This window comes from Ictidomys tridecemlineatus, chromosome 13, assembly GCF_052094955.1.
Source record: "Ictidomys tridecemlineatus isolate mIctTri1 chromosome 13, mIctTri1.hap1, whole genome shotgun sequence".
NCBI lineage: Eukaryota > Metazoa > Chordata > Mammalia > Rodentia > Sciuridae > Ictidomys > Ictidomys tridecemlineatus.
The window spans coordinates 48198568-48221082 of NC_135489.1; the positions used below are offsets into that span (position 1 = coordinate 48198568).

A 22515-nucleotide genomic window follows, 5' to 3' on the forward strand; every position below is an offset into this window, starting at 1 on the left:
CCTGAATGTAACCACCAGCACAACTTGTTCAACACTAGCCATGGTTAATGATTCAAACAGGAAAAAAGGGGAGAAAATAAAAAGTGATATTTTGCTTTTAGATATGTTTATTGTGATTTAAAAAGTAATGCATTTATCTCTTTTGGGATATTAAATAATGTAAGATTTAATCATGTGCCTGTTTCATGGTTTTTATGATTTCACATTCCAATTTTACAGGAAAAGAATAATTTAGAGATAGATTTAAACTACAAGCTTAAATCATTACAACAAAGGTTAGAACAAGAGGTAAATGAACACAAAGTAACCAAAGCTCGTTTAACTGATAAACATCAGTCTATTGAAGAGGCAAAGTCTGTTGCAATGTGTGGTAAGTGTTGAGTTGTAATATTTTTGACAAGATTAATTTTAAGTAATGCCTATAGAAATTTGCTTTTGATCAAAACTTTATAGTGGAAAGAATAATTATAATAATTACTTGGGAAAGGATTTCTTTCCTTTTTTAGTCACTTTTTAAAAAAATTACAATTAACCTTCTATTGCTCTATTCTTTTACCGTCTCTTTCCTATAAAAGTTAGTGGAGTCTTTCTTTCCCAGTTTTTTAGCCCTTTCCTTGATTTTCTTCCTGATCCATTCTGGACCTCATTGTTAATTCATCTGCTTTCTTACTTTGTACCTCCAATTTTCATATTCCTTTATATTTCCACTGTAGTTAGCCTACAAACATAACCATAGTTCAGACCAACCACTTTTTTGTTTTATATTAAGTAGTACTTTAGATGAATATTAGTGCATTACTTCTAACCTCCATCAGTTTTTAAAATATATCTCTCATCAGAAGGATCTCCCAGACCTTTATTTCTCTTTTCAAACTTTCTATTCCTTTTTTTAAAAAATATTTTTTAGTTATACATGGGCACAATATCTTTATTTTGTTTATGTATTTTTATGTGGTGCTGAGGATTGAACCCAGGGTCTCACACGTGGGAGGCGAGTGCTCTACCGCTGAGCCACAACCCAAGACCCCGCCCAATTCCATTTTTTTATTATTCCAGTTTTTTCAGTTTGTCAGAGAAATAATAAAAGCATAGGTCTAAGCTATTCTAAATCTAATTCTCTTACTTTTACCAGTCTATCCTACTCTTTACCTATTTTATCTTTCTAAAAGGATAACCTTCTTCCTATATAATATGTTCTAACTATAAGCAAAACTAGTCACCTCTTATCTCATCCTAACTACTTAATCCTTTTTCTCTTTTTTTATCTTCAGTGTTCACTTTACCACTTGTTTCTTTCTTGTTATAAACATATGTGGGGGGGCCGCCCTGAACAGGAGCTATGCACACACCTTTAAGTCCTGAGTAAAGAGGTACTGGACAGGTACCTTCATTGCAAGTGGACTTTACCTCCGCTTGGATAAGAAAGGTGCAGCTTTGGGAGTGGGCATCACCCAATGGGGTTGAATTACATCCACCTGTTTATTGTAATCTTACCCTTTTGCCCTTTTTTTTTTGATAGAATGTTCCAAGGATTAGCTTCCCCAAAAAATAAAAACCAAGCCTCAGAACGTGCTCCCTCTCTCTTGTCAGCCTCTCTTGTTTTTCTCTTGCTCTTTTTTTGGGAGCTTGCTGCTGGAGGCAGGGAAGCCGTCCTGAAGCCCAGAAAAAGGTATTTCCATGTCTGCGTGGTCATTTTCTGTCACTCCAAGTTTACCCGAGTGACCTCAGTTCAGTAGCCTGTGCTGGACAGGGGCTACAAACATATACATATCTTGCCCATCTTTTGGCAGGGGCTTAGTAGTGCTAGGGTTTAAATCATGTGCGTCATGCATGTGCATCATGCATGCTAGCTTGTCAAACACTCTACCATTGAGCTTCTTAAAAACTGACAGGGCTGGGGTTATAGCCCTGGGTTCGATCCTTAGTGCCACATATAAATAAATAAAATTCATGTACAACTGAAAAAAATATTAAAACAACAACAACAAAAAAAACCTAATAGATAAACCCTTGCAGCAACCTATTATCCATCCCGTTAAAATAACCAAACTTTAAAAAAAAAAAAAGTCTTTTTTCACCTTCTGCTCACTCTTAACCGACTACTGAATGTGTCAGTTGGCACCTTAAATTTCATTTGTTAAAAAGAAAACTAGTGTGATCTTATTCACCAGACCTGCTGTTATATTTTAGTCTCACTAATCTGGGTAATGGCCATCTGGTCGTCTTGAAACTAGATTTTGAAATCAAGTATAACTACTTGGCCGCTTAACATTCTATGTTTTTTTTTGTTGTTGTTGTTGTTTTTTCTTTTTTTAGTTTCTTTCTAACCATATATTCACTGGAGAACACCACCTTTTTATCACACACACATTCTGATAAAACACACACACACACTGCAGACAGAATCTCAGGCTTCTCATCTCTCTGTTCTTCCTCCTAGATTCACACACAACAGCTATGTGTGGGAGAGAATCTCACCTGTAAGCCACAAATCATTCACTCAGTGTAAGACAGAAATTGGTGTCATACATGAAATCAGAGGGCAATTTCTTTCTTTTTTTTTCTCCCCAATTTGGATATTCCTGTTTTTTTAATTGATACTTTTTAGTTATACAGGACAGTAAAAATCATTTTGATATAATTATATAGGCATGGAATATATCTTATTCTAATTAGGGTCCCGTTCTTGTGGATGTACAAAATGGTGGGATTCACTGTGGTGTATTTCATAGGAAAATTATGTCAGATTCATTCCATTATCTTTCCTTTTCCTGTCCTATCTCCCTTCATTCCCATTTGTCTAATCTACTGAATTTCTATTCTTTCTCCCCCAGCCCACCCACTTACTATGGGTTAGCTTCCACATATTGAAAACATTTAACCTTTGTCTTTGGGATTGGCATATTTCACTTAACATGATAGTCTCCAGTTTCATCCATTTACCAACAATGCCATAAACCATCCTTTTTTATGGCTGAGTTATATTCCATTGTGTATTTATACCACATTTTCTTTATTCATTCATCTGTTGAAGGGCACCTAGGTTGGTTCCACAGCCTAGCGATTGTGAATTGTGCTGCTATATACACTGATGTGGCTATGTCACTGTAGTATGCTGATTTTAACTCCTTTGGATACATATACCAAGGAGTAGAATAATGGAGGTCAAATGGTGGTTCCATTCCTAGTTTTTTGTTGTTGTTGTTTCGTTTTTTTTTTTTTTTTTTTTTTGAGGAATCTCCATACTACTTTCCAGAGTAGTTTAACCAATTTGTAGTCCTACCAGCAATGTGTGAGTGAGTGTACCCTTTCCCCATATCCTCACCAACATTTATTATTATTCGTATTCCTGATTGTCACCATCTTGACTGGAGTGAGATAAAATCTCAGTGTAGTTTTAATTTTCATTTCTCTAATTGCTAGAGATGTTGAACATTTTTTCATATATTTGTTGACCATTCATATTTCTTCTTTTGAGACGTGCCTCTTCAGCAAAGGAAGCCCATTTATTAATTGGTTATTTGATATCTTTTTTTTTTTTTTTTTTGCCCCATCTGAGGTACAGGTGGCAAAGATTTTCTCCCATTCTGTAGGCTCTTTCTTTTTTAATATTTATTTTTTAGTTATAGGTGAACACAGTGTCTTTATTTTATATTTATGTGGTGCTAAGGATGGAGCCCAGTGCCTCATGCATGCTAGATGAGCGCTCTACCTCGGAGCTACAATCTCAGCCCCTCTGTAGGCTCTTTCTTCGTGCTCCTGATTGTTTCCTTTGCTGTGAAAGAGCTTTTTAGTTTGATTCTTGATTTTACTTCTTGTACTTCAGGATTCTTTTAAGGACATCAGTTCCTGATCCAATATGTCGGAGTATTGGACCTAAATTTTCTTCTAAGTATGTTCAGGGTTTCTGATCTAATTCCTAGGTTTTTGATCTACTTGGAGTTGAGTTTTTTGCAGGGTGAGAGATAAGTATTAAATTTCATTCTACTACATATGGATTTCCAATTTTCCCAGCACCATTTGTTGAAGAGGCTATCTTTTCTCCAGTATATGTTTTTATAAGGAACTTCATTTGATGGTTTCTATTTTGTCACCTAGAAGGCAGTTTCTGAGAAGGAGAGAGCAGATTTAACTATGTTTGAATCCTATTGGTACAAATTACTAGTTAACCATTGATACCAACTTCTCAAAAAAGGCACCTTAGTATAGACAAATATCTTCTGGTAATAATTAAGTAGGTTTCTTAGAATACCGTGGAATCTAATCATCCTTCCTATAATAGCCTTAAGCCTCTTGAAACTTTTTCAGAACAATGCAAGGTATTAATAACTATATATACATATAACTATATATTTCTGCTTTTACCTAGTCTACTTTAATTTTTCTCTTTAGTTATTCTTTTGTCTTTACCTTCTACTCTGAAAATGGTACTAAATAATCTCTTACATCATTGGGCAAGGCCTGGATTTAAAAGGCACTATTGTACTACTTTATTGTATTTTATAACTTTTACTTTAGAGATCCTTACCACACAAATAATTCAAATAACATTGGAAGTTATTAAGAGCTCTGGGTCCCAGAATAAAAATAGTAGAGACATTTAAAACCAGTTTACAGACCATGAAAAGTGAAAAATACTATGGTACTCTTTCAAGTGCATGTTATTAACTTTTTTCTGTTATACAGAGATGGAAAAAAAGCTGAAGGAAGAGAGAGAAGCTCGAGAGAAGGCTGAAAATAGAGTTGTTCAGATTGAGAAACAATGTTCTATGTTAGATGTTGATCTGAAACAATCTCAGCAGAAGCTGGAACATTTGACTGAAAATAAAGAAAGGATGGAGGATGAAGTAAGAAAAATCACACTGATTTTGTGTTTTTTTTTTTTTTTTAGAACAGAAACAGGATTCTGTTTGTAAGTTATGTGCCAAGAGTCATTATCAGTAATTTAAATACAATGGAAATTTGAATGAAATGACTTACATGTTTTTATGTTCCCTACAATATATGGTTATCCTAGCACCTAGAATTTTCATTTCAAATTCTTTACTTCATATAATTTTTTTCATTTTGCATTATGACAGTACAACTGTATTGAAATGTCATAGTTCCTCCCCAGAAGAAACTGATATTCTACTAAAAAACAAACTTACTTGGGTTACACAACTTACTTGGCTTAAACAAACAAGCAAACTTGGTTTACACATTTATAAAGCTGTTGCTAAAAAGACCAAAAGACAATATATGGTTGGTATATTATACATGCTTTGGAAATTCTTTGTAAGACTGAAAATAGAAAAGCCTTCCCAAGATTTAACTTGGTAGAGGAAATATTATCAGTGTAAGATACAAATTAAAGACTGAGCTGGGGGTAGGGGTGCATCCTATAATCCCAGCTACATGGGAGGTAAGGCAGGAGGATAGCAAGTTTGAGACTAACCTGAGCAATTTAGCAAGATTCTATCTCAAATAAAAAATTAAGAGGGCTGGGAAGAGTACCTCTGAGTTCAATCCCCAGTATCCACTCCCCTTGATAGGTAATAAGATATGTGAGTAAAGGGCAAAAGGGAACTTGATCTGACCAGAAGAAAAGACATGTTGAGTTATCATGGGAGAAATTTTGGGACCTAAGTATTCATACTCTTTAAAACTTATGTAGTAGCTTTAGGTGACAACATTCTTTTAGGAAAATTAATCTGGTATTGGTATATAGAATTAACTAAAATGGAGAGAGATTAGAGATGCCGTTCAGAGCTGGCACACTGGAGGAATGTATGTTGGAAATTTGAAAGATAATAGTCACTTTAAAAACATAATTCTTGGGGCTGGGGATGTGGCTCAAACAGTAGCTCGCTCTTCTAGCATGGGTGCGGCCCGGGTTCGATCCTCAGCACCACATACAAAGATGTTGTGTCTGCCGAAAAGTAAAATGTAAATAAAATATTTTTAAAAAACATAATTCTTGACTAACCTGTTATTATATGCAAACTCTGTGCTAGGAGTTGGGGTTACTGAGGTAAATAAGGTAGATGTGATCTTTTGAGACTTTATCACAGAGAGGGAAATGTGGAATATTAAAATTACAAGCATGCCAGGTGGTTAAAAAAAAAGAAAGTATAGAATGCTGTAGTATGTAACTAATCACATCTGAGAGTTAAGGAAGGGCTTGCTAAGGGTGTGACACTTAAGAGCTGAGGAATAAATAAATTTTTAGTAATTAGTTTGGATGTGCTCTAGTTTATAACCCTTCAAAGAAGAAGACAGAAGGAATAGCATGTGTAAGAATTATGAGATGAAGAGTTTATTGCATTTGAGGATCTGAATAATATAACATTGTAGATAATAACCAGTGATAGGATTAGAGAAGAGTGGATCATGAAAGCACTGTAAACCACCATAAGAATTTTTTATTTATTGGTCCTATCACCTAGTATTTTATAAATATTGGTAACAAGTATTTATAAATTAAATATTGAATTTGTTTTGTAAGCTTTGGAAGGTTGTATACTAGAGCATTTATGAATAAACAGTAAATTTTAAATACCCTTTGGACTGCCCCCCCCCAAAAAAAAAGTGGCTTTTATGATCACTTTGTATTCCAAAATGTTGATGTTAGTTAAGGTAGAAAGAAACTAGATATTTTTTTTTTATAAAACTTGAAATTTGGGAATTGATTTGACTTATTAGTAAATATCCAATAATAAACATAAAGAAAAATGGAGACTTATTAGAATACTAATATTATTTATTAGAATAAAGAATTATTATATTTTTGAGGTTTGATTAGTATTCTTTCAAATAATTCCAAATAAATTATTGTAAAGAAATTTAAGATGTTAATTATTTTTCTCACCCTTAGGTTAAGAATCTAAGCCTGCAATTGGAGCAAGAATCCAATAAGCGACTGTTGTTACAAAATGAATTGAAGACTCAAGCATTTGAGGCAGATAATTTAAAAGGTTTAGAAAAGCAGATGAAACAAGAAATAAATACTTTATTGGAAGCAAAGAGATTATTAGAATTTGAGTTAGCTCAGCTTACAAAGTAAGTATTGAAAATAACATTGTGTTTTCTTTTTTGTGTTCAGTGTTGGTTTATGTGTTTGATATCTTTTGTGTGTTCAGATTATGTACTCGGAATTTCTGAAAAGAAGTCAGGAAAAGCCCTTAGAAATTGAGGAAATTACTTGCAAGGGAATTTAGGCTTTGGAATGAAGACTTACTAAATTAAAAATATAAGTATTTAAAAATAGGCTTCAAACTTTATATAAGTCTGTTTATGATGGATAAAACACAATTTTCTCATGTTTTTTGTATCCATAAAGGTCATCACATGTCTTCAGACTAGTTATAAAAATCAGGGATAATTTTCTGTTTTTTTGTTTTGTGCATTGTAGTTGTACATGATGATGAGATTTGTTGTTACATATTTACATGTGCGTACAATATAATTTGGCCAGTATCACTTCCCAGTATTTCCCCCCTCCTCATAAATTTCTTTTTATTAATGAGCTGAGTCTAGAATTAGACATGAGTCTCTGAGGGTTTTTTTTTTTCTGATTTATTTATTTGTTTGTTTCTTTTGGTGCATCTTAGAGTGCAAGATGTCTTTTTTCTTTTTGTATCACTCTTAAGAAATTATGTACATGCTTACTTGAAATGGAGTGTCCATGTTGCTTTGAGTTTATGAAGACATGCTTCAAAAGTTTAATATCAAATATGGTATAATTTATGCCAAGTCATGCATTTTTATTTCCTTTAAATTTATTTTGTTTTATAATATTTTCACTTGCCAGTTTTACTTACAATTCAGTGTTCCGTGGATAAAGTTGTCAGTTTTTCTTAAGTTGGATTTAAGCAGGACACAGGTGTGAATGCCTGTAATCTTAGCTACTCAGGAGGCTGAGGCAGGGAATGGGAGTGCTGGGAATGTAGCTGAGTGATGGTGTGCTTGCTTAGCGGACATCAGCCCCTGGGTTCAATCCCTAGTACAAAAAGAAAGAAAAGTAAAGTTAGATTTATGTTGGTAAAATTCTTTACACCTTTTAGAGCCACGATTTTCACCCCTTAATGTGAATTATATTTTTCTTCTTCCCAAGTAACTCTCAACACAGCATTGAATGGACATTATAACACACTTTTCATCAACTACATGTCTTGTTAGGTACAAAAATACAAAGTTATTACTAATATTCAAATTTAGCAGTTACAGACAAAGTTATTAACCTTTGAAAATCTGTGTCTTTGAGGTGCATTGGTTCCATTTGAGTCTTTTCCTATCAATTGTGCTTATGTGTGTACTCTGTACATGTTTTGCCTATGTTTCTCCTTTCTCAGTTTGCTGCTCTTATTTTCCTTTTCTAATTATTAATTTCCACTACTCCCTTCTTGTGCTTAATTAGCCATGCTATATAATAGTGAATAATTGCTTATTAAATATTCCTGCCTAGTTTTGTTTACTTGTTACCTAAGGCATTTAAAATGTATCCCTCTCATTGCTTTTCTCTATAAAAATTGACAAAAAAATAATTTTATTTTTGGTTTGAATAGATGCACAATTAATGTCTCCTGAAAGTGACCCTAATTAGAAAAGGAATCCCTCTCCTTTGCATAGCATCATTTCAAAAAGAGCAAGATAGAACCAGACAATGTGACTGAAAAAATGAATTAGTAAAATAATGCTATATAGGGGCTGGGGATGTGGCTCAAGCGGTAGTGCACTCGCCTGGCATGCATGCGGCCCAGGTTCAATCCTCAGCACCACATACAAAGATGTTGTGTCCACCAAAAACTAAAAAATAAATAAATATTTAAAAATTCTCTCTCTCTCTCTCTCTCTCTCTCTCTCTCTCTCTCTCTCTCTCTCTCTCTCCCCACCCCTCCCTCTCTCTCTCTCCCTCTCTCCCTCCCTCCCTCGCTCTTTAAAAATAAATAATAATGCTGTATAATGAAGTATATTTTTAAAAAAGGTTATTGTAGGGAATCTTTTTAATTTTAGCAACTTTAATAAACTAAGATTAATTTAAAGTCTAGTATAAATAGAAGCATTGGTTTACTGTTTCTCCTTTTATCTGCAGACAGTATAGAGGAAATGAAGGACAAATGCGGGAGCTACAAGATCAGCTTGAAGCTGAACAATATTTCTCGGTGAGAATCATTTTTAACATGTGGACTGTTTCAAGAGCTTACTTAAAACAAGGCATTTAGATCTTTTTTACATACTGATTCTTTTTCAATTACTGTGAAGTTTTCCTCCCTTTTCATCCCTATGTCTACATTTCATATCTGAATCTGAGTTCATGGTCTTAAAGAAATGACCATTTTTGTGTAAACATTTCCAGAATTGCCATCAAATTAGAGATATAAATAAGACTGTTAAAGGTTCTGCTTTCTTATCAGCAAACCATTTATAATATATAGCTCACTTTTACTTATCAAAGTGGCCTTTGAGTTGTAGATAGAACTAATGTTTAAGAGCATTTTTTTTCTGTTTTAGCTAGGTGTACACATTAAGTGAATTTGTTTGGCTTTTTCCTCTGTATTTATCATTCTACCTCTTAATTTGCTGTAGGCCAAGTTATTTTTACTGCTGTAATGAACATTTACAGCTGATGCTTTGAAGCTTTATTAAAACCTCTCTGTTTTGTTTTGGTTGCCAACCTTCTGCTTTGCCATTTCATTTCATCTTAAATAGTTATCAACTTGTACAGGTAGTATTACCCTGGCAGCCACCTGATCTACAAGTCAAAGTCAGTTTGATGAAATTCATGGAATTCAGATTACATTAGTGAACATACCCTAGAAACCAAGTGTGAATGATATTGGAAGTAAAATCTGAACAGGGCTGGGGTTGTGGCTCATCGGTAGAGCTCTCGCCTAGCACATGCAAGGCCCTGGGTTCGATCCTCAGCACCACATAAAAATAAATAAATAAAGGTATTTTGTCCAACTACAATTAAAATATATATTTTTAAAATCTGAACACCATTAGACCTCTATATAGTTTCTACATAATTTAGAGCTTCATGATACATTGATTCTATATACTGTTTATCTTCTAATAAACACTATGGCTTTCTATTTTTTGTTTTATTTTTCTTGGCTTAAGAAGCCATCATAAGAATGCTTTTCAATTAAAAAAATAATAATAATCAATATTGTTAAAATCTTTCCCCGGGTTTAGGTTAATCTTAATTATTCAAGTATGTGCTACCAACTTCTGCATAGTGGTCTGTAGCATCCTCCATTCTTCATCTGCCTGCTTCCACAGAATATTCATGCAGTACCTCCAGATTTTAGATGGATATCAAATGACTCGTGGTAGTTTCTGTGGATTCTTGATTTTACCTCTACAAAATAATAATAAAACCTGACTCCATCTCTTAGTTCCAGTTTATTCCATTGATTGTGAGGATTCCATTAGGTAGCATTCAGTTAATAAGCTATAATGAACCAAATTTAAAATTTAACTTTAATCTGGACTTTAAAATTGAATTGCTTTTCATTTTATCCCTTAACTGATCCCTCATATAATTTCATTATTTAAAATGAGAAAAGAGATGAGAATCTAGTTCCTACAGGCAAATGAATTATTTAATTTTAAAAAGTATAAACACTTAAACTACAGTAAGCCCTCTCTTTTTTCTTCATTTGCATTACAATACAAATTATTTTTTCCTGGAGAGAAGTAATTGACGGATGCAGCATAAAAGTTGTCCTCTATCGCTACACTCTGGTCCTTAAATATTCTTTTTCCTTATCCCATCTTTTAAGCTAAAATGGATGGGGTTTGTTTTTTTTTAAAAAAAAAAAAAAGAAAAATAGATGTTAGAACTAGTTTTCTGTTACTTCAGCACCACATCTGGGTCTGATCTGTTCAGCATTTGTTGATGGAGTTGGCAAAAGCCTAATGAATTTTTTGAGAACTATTGTACTACTGTAAGTGTATGTTCTTAGGTTGATACCTCTGTCTCTCAGCCACCCTTTCCATCCATATCAGCCAAAAAGAGAAGTACTTTTTGTAATATTATTCAGTTCAAGAATTGAACTTTATATGAGTAGTACTTGGCTAGATTTTTGAAAAATATTTTCTCAAATAAATACAATTTGTATATTATTAAGTATAATTTCTATATAATACATATGTACAGGGTTAAGAAGTTTGACAGATACGTACACTCATGTAACTGCCATCACAACATGTACAACATTTCCTTCACCACAGAAAATTTCTTTGTGGCCCCTTTCTTCCTACCTAACTCCATCTGCTGGCAACTACTGACTTGCTTTCTGTCACTACTGATTATTTTCACCTATTATAGGATTTCATATATGTGAAATCAAACAGTATGTGTATTCTTTAATGCCTGGTTGCTTTCACTCAACACATTTTTTAGATTTATCGTGTTGTATGTATCAGTTCATTTCTTTTTATTGCTGAGTAGTATGAATACATCATAAGTTTTTTAACAAGTGGATTAATGAATATCTGAATTGCTTCTGGTTTGAAGCTACTGTGAATAAATATCACTTTAATGGAAAGTTATGTACAAGACTGTGTACATAACTGCATTTGTCATGGGTAAATAATTGGGAGTAGAATTGTTGGACATGTTTCTTGTTTATAAGAAACTGCTGAACTGCTGCCCCGCACAAACCTTTATTTCTTTCTTTTTGTTTGCTAATTTCAGTAATTTTTTATTTATTTTGCATAACTTTGAAATACTAATATTGATACTGGCATTTTTTGATGTATTCAGAGTTCCTCAAGCAAAATGTACAAATATTTAATATGTAACAAGTAAAAAAAATCAAATATATTCTAAAACAAGTAAAACATAAGTTTTAAGAAGTATGAATATTAAACATATATATATTTCCTGGGCTGAGTTTATTTATTTATTTATTTTCTTTATTTATGTTTGCATTACGATTTTTAATACACCTTTATACCACAAACCTTCATTTATTATCACTTGTTTTGCAGACACTTTATAAAACCCAGGTAAAGGAACTTAAAGAAGAAATTGAAGAAAAAAACAGAGAAAATTTAAAGAAGATACAAGAACTACAAAATGAAAAGTATGTCCATTTTGCTTTAGAATAAGAATCAGTACTACAACAAAGTATTCTTAAATTTAATCTTAAAGATATTGTTTTAGTCAGCTTTTTTGTTGCCTTGACCAAAAGATCTGACAACAACAATTTCAAAAGAGGAAAATTTTATTTGGGGCTCATGGTTTTGGAGGTCTCAGTGCATAGACAGCTGGCTCCATTGCTTTGAGCCCAAGGTGAGGCAGCATGTCACAGTGGAAGGTGTGACAGAGGAAAGCAGAGACTCCACTCACCATGGATAAAATATATATCCCAAAGGCACACCCACAGTGATCCACCTTCTCCAGGCACACCCTACCTGCCTACAGTCACTACCCAGTTAATCCCTATCAGAGGATTAATGTACTGATTATGTTAAGGCTTTTGTAACCCAAGCCTTTCACATATAAGCTCTTTTTGCATTGTCTCACACATGAGCTTTTGGGGGACACTTTGTCTAAACTATAACATACGTTGAGTAGGTGGACCATTATTTTGATGGGAGTGGTATAACACATTTTACTTGGATAATTGAGAACAAATTAGTCCATGCTGAAATTTACTTTTACAGTGAAGAAGCAGTGTAATAAAGTAATAATGTAGTGGTTGCACAGAAATTCACTGTTTTAGACTGTGACAAGAAGTTGTTTTCAAGGGTCTGTCAATCTTTAGATGTTTATTTATTTATAGGTAACTCATTCTCTATTTGCAGTCATTATTTTATGTTAGGTGAAGATTTTTGTTTTCTTAGTATTATGATTCAGGTTAATTTCCATTACGTGTACATTTTAGAAGAGGAAAACATGGACTCCGGATCAAGGCCCTGGGTTCAATATCTTAGCAGCACTAAATAAACAAGTAAACCTTTTAAATCTATTTAAGGATAACAACCTCATTTTAGAATTGAACTGAGAGGCCCCAAAAGATAGTGACTCATTCAGCTGGGTCTCTTACATAGTTAGAGAGTGTCAGAATGAACTCTGAAACTAGTTATCTGATATTATTATATTGTTTCATTTAACCTCCTTTGAAAAAAATTTAAATTTTTTAAGTAGATCTTTTGGCATGTAGTATTTCCCTTAGTTGTGATTTTGCTGATTCTGTTTCCATGATTAGTCGAACCATTACCTCCTTTGTATTTCTCACAAATCAGTTGTTAAATCTAGAGCTGCTCTGTCTAGTATGGTAACCACTAGCCACATGTAGTCATTTAAATTTAAATTCATTTATATGAAATTAAAACTTTAGTTCCTTAGATGTACTTTCTATGTTTCATAGATACTCAATAGTCACATTAATGCAGATTTAGAATATTTATACCATCTGAAACAGGAATTTGACACCCCTGATCTGGAGGATTAATAGGTTTAAATCTGACTTTTAGAAGGGAGAAGTCTACTTTATATGAAACCTTGCAATGCCTTATTGTCTCTTTGTATTGTTAGCAACCATGAATATTCAATGTTAGATCCTTATCACCTTAGGGAAGTGGAGATGTTCTACTTTTATACTCTTCATTTGTTTTGAGATATGTAAGTTTTTTTGATGCTAGGGATTAAACCCAGGGTGTAATGCATTCTGAGCACATGCTGTACCACTGAGCTACACACCTGACCTCAGAACATATTTTTTATTTTAAATTCATTTTTAACAATTTTATAAAATAAACTTGGATGAGACTTTTTACTATTTAGCCTTGTTGACTTAAAATCATAATGCCTTGGTAGTAATTACATTTCTTTTATGATTAAGTGGCCTTATTTTAGTTATTAAAATATTTGAAACACAAAATCGACAATGATTTATTACTGAGCTGTTGATCATCATAAAATTGAGCATCACATTAAGTGTCAACATATTAATTTGGCAGCCAAGTGTTAGAGTTAATAATTATAGTCTGATTTAGGAAGCTTCCTTTCCTGGGCAATCCAACAGTAGCCCCATTGTAGAGTCTAATTTGTTAATGGCCATTTGTAATGTGCAGTCCAAGGTGAGTGCATTCACTGTGAAAAGAGTCTCTAATTCCCTATATACTATTTTGTTTCATAGAGTTAATATGTTTGCCCTTGTTTTATCTATTTAAGACAAATGTATTGATTATCCCTATTGCTATGCACTGTACTTTGTGCCAACAATATAATTATTAGTAAGTTATGGTTATTTAAGTGCTTAAGAATTGATAAAGGAAACAGATCTAATTAAGGTAAGACAAAGTGTTTTTGAAACACATTGAAGGGGGGATATATCTCTTCTTAACCATGTGGGATTCAGAAAACATTTCCCAAAAGAGTTAAGAACTAAGTAAAAAACAGAATTTAGCCAGGGAGTGAGGTAAGGGAAAAGGGGGACAGTATAGATAGAAACCAGGCTAATTTGAGTTGAGGAACAGTACATAGTTTAATTTGTGACAGAAAGGATAAGAGAGATAAATCTGAGTCAGATTATAAATGGCCTTGTGTGTCAAGCTAAGAAGTTTAAAACATTGAAAAGTGAAAAGAGTTTTATTTTTCTCTGTTTTATATCCCCAACACAACACCTAGATCAGGGTCTTGCAAAGAATTAAGTGTTCACAGTATGGCATAGTGGTGCCCACCTGTGGTACCAGCTACTCAGGAAGCAGAGGCAAGAGGATCACTTGAACCCAGGAGTTTGAAAACAGCCTGGATAAACATAGTGAGACCCTCTCCTGCCTCAAAAAATTTTTCATAAATATAAAATGAATAAATAAAAATTCTAAGCCAAGAACTGACAAGTATTTTAAAAAGTTCACTCTGATTAAAGAGTGGAGAAGAGATTGGGGTAGAGCAAAACAGTGTGGATAAAGGGAATCAATTATACAACCACTGGAATAATCTAGATATGAAATCATAGTGGAAATTGGCAGTAGGAAGAGAGAAAAGCATATGGAAAGAAATGGGAAGTAGAAGTAGGATTTAGAGATTTAGAGAGATGGTAGGAGTAAAGTTTAGGAAAAATTTCAGGCCAACTCTTCAAGTTTGTTACTAGAACAGTTGAATTGATAGTAATTCCTGAATTAAAAGAATGTCGAGTTTGGAAATTGAGGGATTATTTTAATGTCAGGTCTGTAGACTTTGAGGTGCTTTGGGATATCCAAATAGAAATGAAAACCTGGGCTTTTGGGCTTATTGCTGTAGAATTCAGAGGAAAGATAGGGACTTAAGGCTGATTTGATAAATTGCATATGAAGTCACTAAGATAATTGAGAATTATTAATGTGATGGTGTATCTCACAATTTATAAACTCATGAACCTTGAAACCATACGTGTACCTGAGATGAAGTTAGCTAAATACATATATATTCATTGTGTGAGTTGTGAGAATTATAAGAAACTTTAGAGACAGGGTCTCACTGAGTTGCTTAGCTCCTTGCCATTGCTGAGCTGGCTTTGAACTCTAGATCTTCCTGTCTCAGCCTCCTGAGCCACTGGGATTACAGCCGTGCACCACCACGCCTGGCTACAAGATCTTCTGATTTTTCAAGAGAAGCCAGGAATCTAGATTTTTATGTTAAATAATGACCTAGATTATTTTAATTGTGTGTGTGTGTGTGAGTAAGAGTGTGTATGCATGTGCATGTGTACACAGGGATGCATGTTTGCCTGGAGGGGAAAAAAAATAAACACTTTTGTGGACACTTATTCCTTCCAAATTATAACCCCAAGTATAGGATCAGAAGACACAGGGTTAAGGAAGAACTTCTTGATCTTGTACTTTTCAGAATGAACATAGGTAGAAAAAGTAAAAAATACACGAGAAAGTCAGAGGCGGGTAGTACAAAAGTTAAGGGAATTGAATATTTTAAGAAAGAGAAAATGGTTTAAATGCCAGCTATTCAAAAGGTCAAGGAATTAATAAATAGTCCATTATATTTGTACCAAGATTGATTGTTAACTTGATGAGACCAATTACTAAATTGTGATGAGAATAGATACTAAAGTCAAAGAATGCATGGAAAGGGTAGAAATAGAGATAGAGGATATACAACACTCACGTTGATTTTCTTGGTATTCAACAAACCTGTCATTCTGGACTTGTTCTTCCCCCTGCCCAGAACATTTTCCTCTAAATGACCACATGGCTTGCCGTTTAACCCTCTTCAGTCTAGGTCTAAACATCATCTCAAAGAGACCTTTCCTGATTATGCTTTCCGAAATTCCAGTCATCCCATGCAATCCCATTTCCTTGCTGCTCAATTCATGTGTCATTTCCTATTTTATTTTTCTTTGTAGTACTTATCTCCCTCATATATTATGATTTTGCTTAATTACTTTTCTCACTTGTTGTTTTTCTTTCCACTAAAACTTCAGCCTCATACCTATGCAACAGAGCTTTTTTCTTAGTTCTGATTCATTTGTATAGGCCCAGCACCTACAAATGTACCTGCAACATTACAGTATTCAGTAAATCATTTTTAAATTAAAAAATTCAGTGCTGGGGCTGGGGTTGTGGCTCAGCAGTAGAGTGCTCGTCTAGCACATACGAGGCCCTGGGTTCGATCCTCAGCACCACATAAAAATAAATAAATAAACAAAATAAAGGTATTATGTCCAACTATAACTAAAAAATAAAATTAAAAAAAATTCAGTGTTGGGCATGTAGGTCCATGGTAGAGAGCTTGCCTAGTAAGTGCAAGCCCCTATATTTAATCCCCAGTACCATTTAAGGGGGGAAAAAGAAACATTCAAGAGATGTGACTGTTAAAACAAAATGTAGCAGTAGCTGGAGGAGAATGGGAGAATGTGAAGGGAAGCCCCCCTTTTTTTAAAGGTAGCATTAATTTGAGCATATGTAAATGGAGTATGGGAAAAGTTGCACATGCATTCATTCAAATAAATAAAATATCTGAGTACTTTCCATGGGCCAGAGAATTTTCCAGGCATTATAATCAAGAAGAATGGAATTATTGATAATTTAAGTTCTTTGAGAAGACAGGAGAATAAAGGAAAGAATGACTTTGAATTATAATAAAGATAGGTCCTTCACCATTAAGAGTTACAAAGAAGTCTTGGTGTATATAGATGAAGATAATTTTACCCTGAACCATTTCATTCTTTGCTGTGCAATTTCATGACCAAGTATAGAAATATATTTTAGGATAAAAACATTTTTTGGCATTTTGAAGTATAACTTAGATATTTCTTATCTGAATTTAATGCAAAGCAATAACCTCAGATGAGAATATCATGTATCTGAAGCAGTGTTTTCTTTTTCGAATGTACTTACTCTTCTTTAACTAGTATTTTGTATCTTCTCCTCAAATGCAACTTCTCATTTTTTTGAAGAAAAAACATCTGTTCCCTCCTACCACCATAGCATTACAAATAAACTTTTTACTTGTTTTACTTGTTATTCCCTCTGCCTGAAGTACTGTATTCCCAAATAACCTGCATTGCTTATTCATGTCTCTTCCCTAATGTCATCTTAACAAAGCGGTCTTCTCAATTACTTGTATGATAAAATTGTGATCACATTCACAACTTTTTCCACATTTTATCTTCTTTTATTCCGTATGATATACTACATATTACTTGTTCATTTTTTAAATTGTATGACTCCACTAATATATGCTCCCTGAAAGCAGGAATTTTATTAGTACTATATGCCTTAATTCACAGAACAGTATTTGGCACATAGTAAACATTCAGATAAATAGTTGTTGGGTAAATGAATGAATATTTTTTCTGTATATGTGAATACTATATGTCTCCCTCCTTAGTTTTAAGGCAGAAAATTTGATTTCTAATGTTAGTTAACTTATTAGAAAAGTTGCCTTGTTAGAAAATAAAGGTACAGAATCATTTGTTCAGAAAACGTTTATTGAGTCCCTATGGTATACAAGGAGGATATAATGGTAAACAAGGTAATTTATCCCAGAGAGTTTCTTTGGGAAGAACAAGCTAAAAGATTTTAAAGTGTAATTTCCAAAAAAGCATTTCCAGATGTTTTGTAGTGGATCACAAATCTACGTCTTTATAATCTCCTTGAATTACATTTAAAAGAGATGTCATGAATAATTTAATTTAGCCCTTCCATTTTATAGAGTTGATAAATTGAGCTCCAGGAAGTATAGGGAACTCTCCCAATGATCCTCCCAATTAGTGATAAGGATAAAGATCCAGGTCTGGCATCCCAGTTTGCCAGCCAGTGACTTTTCCATGTACTTTACTATCTTCTATTTCAAATCCACAATAAATTCCTATTCAAAAATAGATGGGCCAGGTGTAGTAGCACATGCCTGTAATCCCAGCTGCGGGGAGCAGGGGGTTGCTGAGGTAGGAGGATTGTGAGTTCAAGCCAGCCTCAGTAAAGTGAGGTGCTAAGCAGCAACTCAATCTCAAAATAAAATACAAAAAAAAAAAAAAAAAATAGGGCTGGGATGTGGCTCAGTGGTCAGTGCCCCCGAGTTCAGTCCCTAGTACAAAAAAAAAAAAAAGTAGATAGCTTGAGAGGTTAAATTCATTACTTCTGTAGAACATTTGCAGCAGATTTAAAAGTTTACTTTAATCAATAAAATCTTTAGTTCTTTTTTTATCATTTAAAGATATTTGTGTTTTAAGTTGGGAGAATTATCCATTTTTCTTAAAAATTTGTTGCAGAGAAACCCTTTCTACTCAGTTGGATCTAGCAGAAACAAAAGCTGAGTCTGAGCAATTGGCTCGAGGACTTCTGGAAGAACAGTATTTTGAATTGACCCAAGAAAGCAAGAAAGCTGCTTCAAGAAATAGACAAGAGATCACAGATAAAGATCACGCTGTTAGTCGGGTAAGTGTGATAGATAAGGTATTTGTAGATTAAAATTGATGTAAATCAAAATAGGTTACATATAAAGCATTAAAGGAAATGTGTGTGTATGCATAGTTACATTTTATACATAGTGATTATTCTATACTAATGTATTAGATTATTCAATCCAAAACAGTACTGGGCTTTTTTTTTTTTTCCTAACTATAAAACTTATAGGTTTATTTGTAATACATTAAAACTGATTTTATGAGACAGAATTCTTTGAAGTTCAGAGAAATCAACTTGGGATGAAAAATTCTTGGTGGATAGTATATGAATCTATTATAAGAAAATCAGTATTATAATTACCTATTCCTGAGTTTTATATATATTCTTTATAGAATCATGGGACTAAAGTAGGAGTTAAAAAGATTTTTCTTGTTTTAAAGTTGTCTACATGTGCTCTGGTTTAAGCAGTCCTGGGTTCAAATCCTGACTTTACCCCTAAGAAGTTATGTGATCTTGGCAAGTTGCTTTAATTTCTCTAAGCTTTAGTTTCCTTATGTATAAAACAGAAATAATACTCATTCCATATGATTTTTATGAGGATTAAATGAATGATCAATAAATACATTACTTAAATAATCAATCAATATTTATTGTCATTTTCATCTTCATTATTCAGATGAAGAAACTGAGGTCCAGAAGGCTAATTACTTACCCAAGAACACATTGTAGATTAATGGTAGAGCTAAAACTGTACACAGATTTCCTAATTTCCAGTCGAGTTCTCTTTCTATTATGCTTTTTTCCTTTTATTTCTATATATGCATATGCTGAAATAATTTTTGGAAACTAATACCTAGAATTTATTTATGTCCACATATCTTAAACTGGAAACTAGGTATTTTCTGTAGTTTGTGATGTCTAACCTGTCCTCATCTATGGAAAATGTAAAATATTATCTTTAAGGTTTTAGCTTTAAATATAAGAGGAGCAAAGAGTCTGAACAGTTGACTCGAGGACTTCTGGAAGAACAATATTTTGAATTGACCCAAGAAAGCAAGAAAGCTGCTTCAAGAAATAGATAGAGATCACAAATAAAGATCACACTGTTAGCTTAAATCTTTGTATGCTTTGTTTAGCTTGAAGAAACGAACAGCATGCTAACCAAAGATATTGAATTATTAAGAAAAGAAAATGAAGAGCTAACTGATAAAATGAGGAAGGCAGAGGAAGGTATGTAGGTTTTTTTTTTAATCATAATATTAAATTCAGTGACTATCTGTTTATGTTATCTGTTTGGTTTTTGAAATATGTTTTCATATATTAAATAACTTCAGTAGCCCTAAGAATTCTCTTAATGAGTTTATAGGAAATTATCATATAATGCATAGTAATTTGAATAATTGAGGACAATGTTAATTTGAAATGCAGAAATTAAATTATTTAATGCTATACAATAACATTTTGTATAATTTGCTGGCAGAATATAAATTGAAGAAGGAGGAGGAGATCAATAATCTTAAGGCTACTTTTGAAAAGAATATCAATACAGAACGAACCCTTAAAACACAGGTATACATGTTTTCGACCTTTTCTATGGGTTTGTATTTGAGTATCATTTTGGGGAAGTTAATAATTATTCCTTATACGCTTTTTCTTAAAACTACAGTAATAAGGTTCAAGTTTTTCATTTGAAAAATAATGTAATTCTCTTCCCACTAAATATAGATGACCTATTTGGGAAATAGAACTTTAATTTTAAAAGCTAGTTTGTCTAGCAGTTTGTTTAGTTAGAATGTGTTTAAACTGTATTGAAGACCTGTTGTTAATAATAGGAAAGCATGAAGAGAAGACACAGTATTGAAAACAAGAGATAAGATGTGGGAATAAAAAATAAACTGTAGGGGTGCATGTATAATTTTGCTTTGAATTTAATGATGCCTCTAGATTTTTGTCCATTAAAACTACATCTTATGGCTGGGGTTGTGGCTTAGAGGTAGAGTGCTCACCTAGCATTGTCCGAGGCACTGAGTTCCATCCTCATCACCACTTAAAAATAAAAATATAAGATATTGTGTCCACCTATAACTAAAAAATAAAGATTTTTTTTAAAAACCACATCTTATTATTTTATAGTTATCCAATAATTCAAATTCTTCATAACCTATTAAGTATTTCATTTGATTTTTTATAATTAATTTTTTTCTCCTTTTAATTAAATGATCATAGAGTCCCCTTAACACTAATATGCTTTCTCTCTCTTCAGTGCTTCATGTTGCAACTAAAGGAATGTTTCAGAAATGCATTTAATAGATTTTGAAAATCCTTCACTGCTAATTTCATACCAATTCTTACCTTTATACCACGACAAAAATCATGAAGGAGGGGGCTGGGGCTGGGGCTCAGTGGTAGAGTGCTCGCTTAGCACATGTGTGGCCCTGGGTTCGATCCTCAGCACCACATATGAATAAATAAAAATAAACATATTTTAAAAAATGGGAATCTGAAACTAGATAGAATTTTTTTAATTCACAAAAAAAGTCATGAAGGAAAAGATTAACATTTATGTAAAATTTCAAGTGTCTGTGGAGCTCAGTTATTTTTTTGACAGAGTTAAACAAGACATAACTCCTCAGTTGTCAAGAACGTAGGGAAAATTCATTCATATACTATTTGAGGAATTAAAATATAAGAATAATTTAATAGACTAAAGCATTATTATGCATAAATCTTTCACCCAGTGTTTCACATTTAAGAATTTATTCTACTTAAATGCTTAAAAGAAATAAATTTTTAAACTATTTTTAGAACTGGTTGTGGTAGCACAGCCCTATAATCCCAGCGGCTCAAGAGACTCAGGAAGGAGGATTGTGAGTTCAAAGCCAGCATCAGCAAACCTGAAGCACTAAGCAACCCAAATGAGACCCTGTCTCTAAATAAAATACCAAAAAAAAAAAAGGGGCTGGGGATGTGGCTCAGTGAGTTCAATCCTTGGTGGCCCTCCCGCCTGCAGAAAAATTTAGTTGTAGATGGACACAATATCTTTCTTTGTTTATTTATTTTTGTGGTGCTGAGTATTGAACCCAATGCCTTGTGCTTGGCAAGCACTCTACCACTGAGCTATCACCCCAGCCCTAAAAGAAATACATTTTTAAAATGCTTAAAAGAAATAAATAAAAAACTAATCAATGCTTTTTTTTTTTTTTTTTGGTATTGGAAATGAATCCAAGTGCACTTTAACCACTAAACCTCATCCCAGACTTTTTTGTGTGTTTTTAGACATAGTCTCACTGAGTTACTTAGGGCTTCAATAAGTTGCTGAGGCTGGCTTTGAACTCTCGATCCTCCTGCCTCAGCCTCCCACCCCACTGCTATTACAGGCATGCACCACCACACTGTATCATTTTTTAATAGTGAAAATATAAAAATAACACAACATGCATTCAATGTAGTATTGATAAATCATGAAATATTCATACAATAGAATGAGAGAGCCATTAAAAATGAAAGAATGGATCTTGATAGTACCTGAGGCTAAAGCAAAAGGCCTTCAAGTTTGAGGCCAGCCTGGGCAACTTACCAAAGTCCTGTCTCAAAATAAGAAATTTTAGCAAAGGGACTGGGGATGTAGCTCAGTAGTAGAGTTTTTTCACCTAGAGTATATGAGGCTCTTGC

General features: G+C 33.3%; 1 protein-coding gene across 4 annotated transcripts in view; it reads left to right on the forward strand.

Moving 5' to 3' along the window:
- Nucleotides 1-22515, forward strand: part of Rock1 (Rho associated coiled-coil containing protein kinase 1) — a 146994-nt gene that overhangs the window by 106009 nt on the left and 18470 nt on the right. For all 4 annotated transcript variants that reach the window (XM_005329028.3, XM_040274616.2, XM_078030297.1 and 1 more), the window contains 8 exons: nt 220-370; nt 4687-4847; nt 6857-7041; nt 9074-9143; nt 11983-12077; nt 18708-18873; nt 19980-20073; nt 20324-20412. In XM_005329028.3, the coding sequence (XP_005329085.1) occupies nt 220-370; nt 4687-4847; nt 6857-7041; nt 9074-9143; nt 11983-12077; nt 18708-18873; nt 19980-20073; nt 20324-20412 (1011 nt within the window). The remainder of the gene's footprint in view (nt 1-219; nt 371-4686; nt 4848-6856; nt 7042-9073; nt 9144-11982; nt 12078-18707; nt 18874-19979; nt 20074-20323; nt 20413-22515) is intronic.